At 50.5% G+C, this 10,667-nt stretch overlaps 1 protein-coding gene across 1 annotated transcript in view; it reads left to right on the top strand.

Moving 5' to 3' along the window:
- Nucleotides 1-4,398: 4,398 nt before the first annotated feature.
- The window catches only part of EGFR (epidermal growth factor receptor), a 197,091-nt gene continuing 190,822 nt past the window's right edge, over nucleotides 4,399-10,667 (top strand). The window contains exon 1 of the mRNA XM_082632862.1: nucleotides 4,399-4,613. Coding sequence (XP_082488988.1) covers nucleotides 4,526-4,613 — 88 coding nt within the window. The 5' untranslated portion in view covers nucleotides 4,399-4,525. The remainder of the gene's footprint in view (nucleotides 4,614-10,667) is intronic.

Below are 10,667 nucleotides of genomic sequence, written 5' to 3'. Positions count from 1 at the left end.
GACCAAAATCTCTCAACAAATAGATATGCACACACAGGGGATGAGGCAGAATGAGTTGGATAGAGAAAGGAAGGGAGAGGTGAGAGGAAACCACACCGAAAAAGTGGCATTAGCACTATTTAATCAGGAAGGCTGAGGCTGCAAACGCTAATGCCTATAGTAGCCACGCAGGCCCCATGAACTGGTGGGTCAGGCTTGGTGGTGTCGGTGTGAGCTGGAGACCCAGTGTCCTTTCCGAAGGGGACAGTTATCACCCCGCCAAATGCCAGCTGGCATGAAAGCACACCCAGCTGGCGAGCACTTTCCATTTTTCAAAAGATACACAAAATTCACATTTTATATATGAAATCTCCTGATTTTTAAATGCTGCTGTTAATTCAATTAGAAGAAATATTAAATAAGCCCCACAAAACCACATCTGTATCCTGAACTTGGTCTGCCGGCCACCAGTTGAAACCTCCAGGCTGGTGTTTCTAGTTATAACTATTCCGAGACAAGTGGTGGCACCTTGGACAAAATATTTAGTGTCAGTTTTAAACCCTTAACATGGGCAAGGCATTGTACAGAGTCCAGAAACCTCTTACAAGATCCCTGTGCAAAGTAAATAACAAACATCTCAACAACGCCAGAAACTAGCATTCAAAACGTGATCCTGCTTTTTGAGCATTACATAACCCTCAACCCTAGAGATAAGGAAGAATACTAATAACATATAATACTACTAAGAATACTAATGACAAATGAAGGCCTCAGCACTTTGGTGTCAGCGTATGATCCCTGAAAAAGAAGCTGCTTTTTTCTATTCTGCCAGAGATAGGTCTCAACTCAAGAGTCAAAAGCAAATAACTCGACTCAAAGGGAGGGGAAACCCGGAAAACCTGCCACCAGCACCGCCCAGGAACCTCGGCAGGGTTTCTGAGGCCACCGACTCTTACGTCTCAGAAGCAGGTAATGCCTGCTCACAGCGTAAAATTGTAAGCGTGTAAAAGGACAGACATTTGAGAAACAAGTCTCCCTCTAACTCCTGACCCCCAGCTACCTAGTTCTCCCCAGTGACAATTCTTGTGTCTTCTTAAAATATATCTTTAGAAGAGCTGTTGAGTGCGTGTACACCGAAATGGGAACCTGTTTTAGACATGCATGTTCTTAGAGGATTCTAGGATTGGAAGGGATCTGGTTCAGCCCTTAATTCACAGCTTCCCTTCGCACTCTTTCTGCATACAAACCTCTCTATGGATGGAGAAACACTTTCCACTTGGAGGCAGCTCATCCCACTTTTAGATAACTCCAGTAGTTTACAAAAGACATTTTTTAAAATTCTGAAATCTGCCACTCTGGTGTTTCTTCCTCTTCAGTTCCTGCTTTGACCTCAAAGGCCAGAGAAAACAGGTGGTCAAATGCCTTTTGCCTACAATGGAACTTAAAATATTTGAAGCCCTCCCCCTGTCACCCTGCCAAATAACCCCGGCTTCTCCTCCCCTTCCACAGGGTGTGTGGTTTCAGGGGATTCACTGCCATGTTCCTTCCAGAAAGGATTAAAGTCTTATTTAAAATACTCAGAAACTTCTTCAAAGAGGAGAACTGCTCATTAGAGGAAGGGAAACAATTTCCGATTTGTGGCTGGCAAAGTAATGAACAGCCTGTGTTATGAAAATGGATGGACCACAGAGGATTTAATATGGGATGTACTAGTCTCAGTGCATACTTGGTGTGCACGGATGCTTTACGTAGGAATTTTGGGGCCAAGTAGAAATTTTGGCTGTACCTTCTCTAAAAAGTTTCCAAGATATTCTGAAATAGAATTTGGGGGCCTGAAGTCTCCATGTGTCTCAGGTCTGGAAAAGGGGCAGTATGAAAGTGATGAAGGACATGGCCAGGGTTTGAGTTCAAGGCTGGCCTCATGACTAGCAAGGATGCTTTGGGACTTTGGGCAAGTTATTTACTTAACCTTTCCCAGCCACAGCATCATCTTGCTATAAAAGGCAGACAAAAACGTAACCTAGCTCACGGGTGGTCAGATAAGCTAATTTCTGATCAGTACTTAATACAGTGGTGTCAAGGCTGCTCCTGCTATGCCTGTGGTGGTGGTAGGGGCAGCTTTTGCTGGGATATGGCCCAGGGTGTGACGTGGGATGACTTTTTGCAGAGGCTGGGTGCCCAAGCATCCTGTCTACAGGGCCCGGTCTGGGCAAAGCTCCGTTCTCTCAAGAGGATGTCATTTCTGTTAGCTCAGCCACACAGTTTTTTTCTTAACAAGTAACACATTCATGAGTACACTCCACTCCACGTACCTGTCAAAGAGCATAAAATCATCCTGCATGTCACCCCTCACTCACATCACAAGCTCAGAGGAGAAACTGAACCTTCACATACATGTCCCAGGAGGATGCTGAGCTTCCCCGTTCCTCTCCAGTCACTGGGACCAACCCCATATTGGTTCGTGTACTTGAAGTGTCACCCTGCCTCTTCAAGTAATTGTTCTCACAAAGCTCTGCTTCTTGAGATGCCATCAGGTCGTATGGAAGGATGCACTGTGAAGGTTGTTGCTCTCTCCTTTTGGGAGAGTCATGGGAGAAATCCCTGTGCAGTCTTAAATATTTGATGTAGCTTGAATAGCTTGGTGTTTTAATGGACAGTATATTCGTGCTACCACACAAACGTTTCCTTGACAATGGCTTAGGGCCCAGTCTGTGGCCCTTGTTGAGTAAATGCACAGAATTTCTGTGAGCAGATCTGCTACAAGACGCACCCTTGGCTGCATTCTGTGCCCCCACTGCTGTGTGCCTTGGTGTCCTTCTCTAGCAGGTTGTCCTTTCCTGAGGTTGTTTCTTTACAAACCACTTTAAGTCCTTGTTTGGACCGTGTGGAGGGGACCGAAGCCACAGACTGCAGAACGTACACAGCCCTCTTCATCCAGGGGTTGGATGAGTTCAGCAGGCTCAGTGGTCGTCCTGATTCATTAAAACAAAGAAACAAACACAGATGACTCTAAACTTACAGAAGTCCCAGGTTCCATGGGCTTGCTGCCTGGGAAGGAAAGATGCAAAGTTCTGCTTCTCCCACCATAGGAAAGGTCCTGCTTTAACTCCACTTACTGTAGGTTTGTGATTCCTGCTTAAACAGCAGGGAGACCAGAGCTGAACCGCCTGAATGTCACAGTGGACCTGGTGAGGAGAGGGAATCTGGCTGTAGACAGGCGGAAGACATCTGTCCTGTAGGCGGGCTTTGCTGGAGGAATTTAGCTAAAAAGTTCCTGCAGGGGCTTCCCTGGTGGCGCAGTGGTTGGGGGTCCGCCTGCCGATGCAGGGGACGCGGGTTCGTGCCCTGGTCCGGGAGGATCCCACATGCCGTGGAGCGGCTGGGCCCGTGAGCCATGGCCGCTGAGCCTGCGCGTCCAGAGCCTGTGCTCCGCAGCGAGAGAGGCCACAGCTGTGAGAGGCCCGCGTACCGAAAAAAAAAAAAAAAAAGTTCCTGCAGCCTGAGAAAGCCTAATTTCTTCTAGCCGAGTCCTTAGTGGGTTTCCCTGGCTTTACTCCTGCTTGAGTTACAGCGTGGTTGTCTCTGGGCAGAGGGGCACCTAGCTAGTGTTTGTGCTGAGCCTTGATTCTCAGCGCTTGACTTTTTGAAGCGCTTTACTGCATGTATTTGCTTTTCAAGTACTCCTGGCACATGAAATGCTGCGGGCTCCTTCGGTGCCCATGCACTCGTTCAACACACATTTTTCCAAGGCTAGTCTCTGTGTCAGGAGTTGGGTGCCCTTACTTCAGACGACTTCGAGGGTGCCTGACGGGATCCGAAGGACCCTCGGACTTGAGAGCGCATCTCAAGAGGACAGGCACCCACCGCATCCACGCGGGCGCGGCAACTACCTTCTTGGAGGCCAGGCCGCCGCTGACCCCCCACTGGGATGCCGGGGTGCTCAGAGGAGTTGGGGGCCAGAATAAATCGGTGGTTTCCCCCTAAGTACCATCATCCGGCCTTGGCTTAAGGCCCGGCCAGTTTGCCCGGAGCTAGAACAAGTTTGCTCGGCAAGTTGGAGGGAGGAAGAAGGGAAACGGGAACCCTGGCACAAAAGTGGCTCGCAGTAGGCTGGGTCAACGAGACAGCAGGCAAGTCCGCGGGGACGCGTCCCGAGGGACAGCGGGGGGAACGCCCGTCTCGGCAATGAACTCCCGAGGCCTCGCTCGTCTCCGCAAGCCCCCTCCCCGGGCACCGGGCTCCCGGGGCCGCCGCTGTCTGCCTCCCCCTGTCCTGCCGGCCGACGCTCCTCCCGCCGGTTCCTCCTCCGCTAGGCGCGCCGTCCGCCCCTCCTCCCGGTCCCTCCTCCTTCGGCTCGGCCTCCCAGCGCCCCCGCCCCCGCCCCAGAGAGCTAGACATCCTGGCGGCCGGCGCAGCGCGCAGCCTCCGCCCCGGCTCGGTGCGCACGCCCGCGGCCCCGCGCGAGCCCCGTCCGCCCCGCGCCGCCGAGTCCCGCGCCCCCTGCACGGCCGCCGCTGCGTCCCGACCGAGTGCACAGCCCGGCGCGATGCGACGCTCCGAGGCGGGCCGCGCCGTGCTCCTGGCGCTGCTGGCCGCACACTTCCAGGCGAGTCCGGCGCTGGAGGAGAAGAAAGGTAAGGCTGCCCGCGCCGCCGTCCTTCCCGTCCTGGGCGGCCGCGCTTCTGCCGGGCCGCCGAGGAACGCGCGCCTCGGTTCCGGGCGGCGGGGCACCTCGGGCGCGAGGCGCGGCGGGCCGAGGAGCCCGGAGCGTGGCTTTCCCGTCCGCTCTCCTGCCCTCCGCCGGGTGGACGCCCCGGCGAGCGCTTGGTGCGGGGCGGGTGCATCCCGGCACGTGCGTCAGCAGTCAGCCCGGGCCCGGGGGCCGAGGAGAGGCGCGGGGTCCACCCCGCGCCCTCGGACCTCCGGAACGGGAGCGGCCCTCCGCACCCGCGCCCCGCCCCCGGGCCGGCTCTCCGACCCCGAGAGCCCTCCTCCCGGCGTACCCTTGACCCGGAGGCCCGAGAGCGCGTCCCGGACACCAGCCACCTGTGCTGCGCGGCTGGGAGGGCCGCCCCTCCCTTCGGCACGGCCCGTCCGCGGCCCCCCCTGCCGCCGCGAGCTGCCTCCGGCCGTCCGCGCCGTCCCAGACGGTGGGCTCTCGTGAGTGGTGGCTTCCCGGGACTCCCGAGACTCGCCCCCACCTCCAGCCTTTGGGCCCCGTGTCCGCGCTGCGCGGTGGAGTGGACAGAGCGGTGGGACCGGCCCCGGCGCTACAGCCGGGTCCTGGTGCGAACGCCCCAGGGGCGGAACCCTTCCTGGCCGGGGCCCCGCGATTTCAAAACAGGACTCACAGCAAGCTTTCCTCCTCAAAAGCCAGAGATTTTTCTCTTTGGGATGTGTCTTCTAGCTTTTTGAAGAATTTGACATTAGGCCAACCAAAATATTAAACTTAACTAAAAAAAAAAAAAAAAAAAGGATTGATGTCCATGGTTCATGTGTGCCCTGTCCAGACCCAAAAGGAGCGAGTCTGGCTTCGTGACTACCGACCATAAACCCACTTGACACGAGAAACATGCCTCAGAAGGTTTAATTGCACAATTTCAAGATCGAGCAGCCCAGGTTCCGAGAGTCAGGTCTGTACTTGCTGTTGATGTCATTGGCTCAGGGAGTTGGTTTTGGGGCTGAGCGCCTTTGCTGTGGGAGCGCTAAGGCATAAAGCAGTGGTTTCCAAACTTTGTTGCAAATTAGAATCACTTGGACTTTAAAACAAAACAGAAAACAAAACAAAAAAAATGATGTGTGGCTCCCACCCGCAGACTTTCTCATTTCTCTGGTCTGGGGTGAGATCTGCCATCTGTATTTTAAAAAGCTCCTCCGGTGCTTTTGTTGGGCAACCAGGTTTGGGAATCACTGGCAATAGAGGTGGAATCTCTGGAGAGATTACCTGCCCATTGAAAAAGCCCTTTTGGAACATCTGGAGTTTTAACTGTCTTGCAAAAATATGGGAAAGAGGACGTGGGGGTGATTTCAGTAATAAGGGATTAGTCTTTTCACTGACGGGCTCCCGTACTCCATGCTGTGAACCCGGGAGGCTGGGGTCTTGCCCCTGCATCAGTTGGCAATAGGGTTCTTCTAGGCAGGGGGCAAGGGGACCCCATCCTTATTTTAAATGAAACTCTGGGAGTGCCTCCAAAGCATCGCTATTCTCACTCCAGAAATGTTCCCAGCTCCTTGGTGTTAGCCCTTTGGACATTACTATTAGTGCTTGGAGATCTGTCTCTAAGAAATATACAAATACCACTTAATTTGCCTGTCAGTCCGTGGTTGTTTAAAACAGAATCCTCCTGGATAGAATAGTGAGAGTAGGTGAGTAAATGTCATTGGGTTAAAGTAACATAAAAAGACCAAAGTGTAAGGGGCAGATTATTAACAAAAAGTGTCAAAGACCCATATCAATCAAATTTGGTCCGTTCTGTTCTAGAAAATTTACTCATTGTAGAGAGATTTGTTTGGTTCTAAGATATGGTATCTTTTGTTCTTCCTGCACTTGGTCCTGTCAGACACCGTTTTAAGTGTCCTCTTACTCCTTACATCAACCATATGAGGTGGGTCCTCTCATTATATATGGGGAAACTGAGGTACAGAGAAGTGACTTTCCCACAGCCAGCAAGAGGCAGGATTCAAACTCAGGCCTTCTGGCCCCAGAGCTTCCCCCAGCCCCTGCCTGTGCTGTCTTGTGTGAGTTCTGGTTTCGGGGGAGCCCTGTCGGTGTGTGTGATGTAGGAAGCTGGCAGGGGAGGAAGAGGACCGGGGATGGGGGAACACACCTGGCCCCTGGTCTGGATTCCTGCTCCTGGTCCTCAGGAGACAGCTTTTGTGGAGAAGCTCAATCACCAAGTGAGCAATGACCCTGGAGATTGCTGGACGGATGAGCAAGCCCCTTGCTCTTGCAAAAGGGAAAGGTGAAGGCGCTACTCCCGAAGTGATCCTGGGTGGAATGCCCAGCCAAGCCAGCCTGCCTGGCCCCTCCTCTGAGGGCATCCTTGGTTCAGTAGGTCTGGGCTGTATTGAAGAGGACAAACTCAGGGATTCCAAATTGTATCCAGAGTGAACCCTCCTTCCTCTAAGGAGACCAGAGGACTACCACTCACTACTGGCCTGGAGGCCAGGAGCCTGTGTCCTTATTCCCGCTCTGTGTGAAGGTGGACATGTCCCTTGCCAGCTGCAGGTTCTTGAGTCCTCATTTCTCAATTCAACGAATATTTATGGAGTGCACAGAATGTGCCAGACTTTATGAATTAAAAGGGGCAGGGGTAATCTTAGTGGTTTCTGTTGTTGCTTCCAGAGTGGTTCTTTGGGCCACTAATTAAGTATTAGTAGATTGCTTTTCAGATCTGAAAAGGAGACCAGCGTCTGTGTGTCTGTCATCTGTCCACACCCGGGTAGCTCTGTCTAGCCGTAACAGGCTGATAGCTCCCATCGGCTTTGGACTGCCATTTCAGGCTTCATATGTTTAGTTTTATAGTCCATATATTTTCAAAAACTTATTCTGAAGTTTGAAGAAGCCGATTGCCAGAATCCATTGTGCTATGTAATTAGACTCGGCCCACGTGATGGCACTAACATGTTTTAAAATGTTTTTAGAGGTAGTGTCAGTAAAGAGGAAGAATTCTGCCCTGTTTGAAAAGAAAATACTCTTTGTTTTTCCTTTGATCGAAGCTCCAGGACCAGCAGCTAGTGTCTGAAACTTTCTTGACAGGAGTGGCTAGCCAGCTCTAACATTAAATTGATGATCATGGTGTGTAAGAGAAGATAGCCCCATGCTGGTGCCCCAAGCCCTGATCCGGGGGCAGGCTCAGAGTGCTGCGGACACACGGCTTGTTGAAGGACACCTAAGAAATCGGCTGGCACTCGCCCTGTGGCTTGCTGTGAAAGTTGTGCTTGTGTGGGTGTTTGTGTTTTCAGTTGGACTTAGTATAGTAGAAACGGGCTTATGGTTTTACGAATAGAGGTATGTTTTGAGAAAAGGTCCAAGTTCTAGGACATGGCTCACCCGTGTGTTGTTTCCTTGTAGACACAATTTAAAAATTATATTATGCCCCTCAGATTTCTACTGAACAAATCCCATTTTTCGTTTTCTTCTGTCACTTGTGGACATTCGAAATTATGATAAGAAACATTTTTGGTCTCAGTTAATTATTACTGGTTTATTTCTGAACCATCAACACACATGGAACAGAACTTACATCTTAGCTTGTTCTCGTAGGTCATTCCCGTTTGCATCGGAGTCTGCCCATACCTTCTTTTTCATCTTCCTTCTAAAAGCTTGTCTTTTCTGAGAAAATTCCAACAGTTGTCTCTTTGCACAGCATCTAAGGATAGTCTGCCATCCAGCCCATGGGCGTAAGCAGGTGAGCTTGAATTCGGGCAAGGATCCAGGCTTTGAGACTTAGGCCAAATAACCGGTTTGACTGAAATTTTCACATTTTCAGAGTCATCAGGTCCAGCTTCCTTGCAACAGGTTTAGATAGAAACACTCGATTCAGTTGTCTAGAAAGTTCTCTGAGCCAACTGGGGCAGGAGAGGTAGCTGGGGCTGGTGAGCAGTGGTGGCTTGTTTACTTAGCCTCATTAGAAGCTAAGAACTGGGTTTGACGTTTTAATCTCTGAAGACGCTGAAGTATAAGATCAAATGTCTGACCCTGGTGAATGAGCATCTGTGAGTTGCATATGCTTAAAATAAACTTTACTCCTACCAAATTTCAGCAGCTTGCTTAAGAAAGTCATCTGTGAAAGCTTGAGTGTGGGGTAGGGTTTCCTTCTTTGCCCCACATTATATCCCATTTTGGTGGGTTCTCATGGAAAAACCCAGAGTCCAAGTATTTTTTCTGGCTATATCTGGAACTTGTCATTATCAAGAGTCTCAAATTGCAATTTAGTGGACTAATGGTTGGGTGAGAATGCCTTGTACGCAGTTCTTGTTATAGCCACAATTGCACCTGTTACTAGGGGGCCAGCAAACATGGCCTTGATTTAGTTCATTTAATTTAGTTTATTTAATTATTATTACGTAAGTTAACCACTATTGTTCTTCCTTCGAATAAAAGGATGAGTATTACTATGTATGACAGCCTTGGCTTTTCTTTGCATTTTTTCCTTTACGTGCAAGCCATGGTGACAGTTTGTGCTGTTCCATCCACATTTTGAACTCTAGGAATGAATGTGACCTGATACTTGCCCTTAAGTGTCTAAAAGTCAAGTATGGGAAGAGAGATGTATAGATAACAAGTGTGGAAATGTCACAGAAGCGATGATAGAATTCCATGCAGGATAAAGAAGTCTTCTGGTATTTAGTCCTTGCTTTGAATTCCACCTGGAGAGAGGGCCAGGTATAGCCCCAGATGGAAGAGATTACTCATTTGAGCCTGCAAAGAGCTATGGGTATTTCCCCAGAGACTGTGATGTATGATGTGAAGGGCATTCCGAGAGAAGTGCCAAGAGGAGCAGAGTCCTGAAGAGCGCTGGTGATTCAGTGTGACGGGAGGGGAAGGGAGAGTTGCCGAGCCTCCAGTTCACGGGGAGCTGTGTGTGAAGGGAGGGGCACCGTGGAGTTCGAAGCTAGGAACTGGCGTGATGTGTTTGCTGTTTCGGAAAGATGACTCTAGCAGGGTTGTGGGGGATGGATTACAGGGGCAACAGTGGCACTAGGGAGATGGGTGACTCCTGCAGGTGAAATGATGTCGCAGGACCAGTGAGGTTGCAGAACAAGAGACTCGGGCAGATGTGGAGGTAGAACTGATTGATAATTGTGTGTAACGAGTATAAGAAATGGAGAATCCCAGGATGCCACACAGGCTTCTGACTCGGAAGCCTGGACAAACAAAAATCCATTCACGGAGGCTGCAAACGCTCCAGGAGGGATGGAGTTGGTTGGTGGGATTTGCGGCGCTCAGATGGAGAAGTCCAGGAGGCAGTAGAGCATACAGGTCTGGAGCCCAGGGGAGCAGTGTGGCCTTGAACTGTTGTTTTATTAGACATTTCAATTGCAGGCATGGTCTTCGGCTGTAGGACGACTCGCCCCAGCCTGTTTTATGCTCACTGTCACCATCCATACTGAGCCTGGCCAGGTTGTAGATCACCAGCTGCTTTTCGGACTAGGCTGCTATAGTGAGCAGCCTGATCAGGGGCAGTTATCAGCAACTGATGAATAATATATCGTGCATCGAAGTACGGTGGGAGTTGCATTTGTGTACTGCTGCACGTCCTCAGATGGGAATCCGCCGTGTCTTATTTAGGACAGCATCAGATTACTTGGTTTTGTACGTTAGTGACTGAACCAAAAAGACCAGGAGGTGACTCCTTTTTTAAAAAACAGCAGCCTTTCCACTTTGAACATTCCTTAGAATCACCAAGGAGCTTCTGAAAAAGAGGATGCCTTGCTGCACCCTAGGCCAGTCCAGTCAAAATTTCTGGAGGATGGGACACGGGCACATACTTTTTAAAACTCCCTAGGGGGTTCTGATGAGTGGAGTAAGTGGTGTGTATAGCTTGTGGCAGAGAAGAAATTTTGTCTTTGTTCTCTGATTCCCATGTTTTACTCATTACATGAGCTTCCTCAGGAGTGAGGGGCTGGTTTATATTTCATTAATGAATGAGTCTCGGGCTTCCCTGGTGGCGCAGTGGTTGAGA

This window comes from Mesoplodon mirus (assembly GCF_964341445.2).
Source record: "Mesoplodon mirus genome assembly, chromosome: 9".
NCBI lineage: Eukaryota > Metazoa > Chordata > Mammalia > Artiodactyla > Ziphiidae > Mesoplodon > Mesoplodon mirus.
Note: the sequence above shows the minus strand (reverse complement) of the source record. Positions and strands in the feature narration are given on the sequence as shown.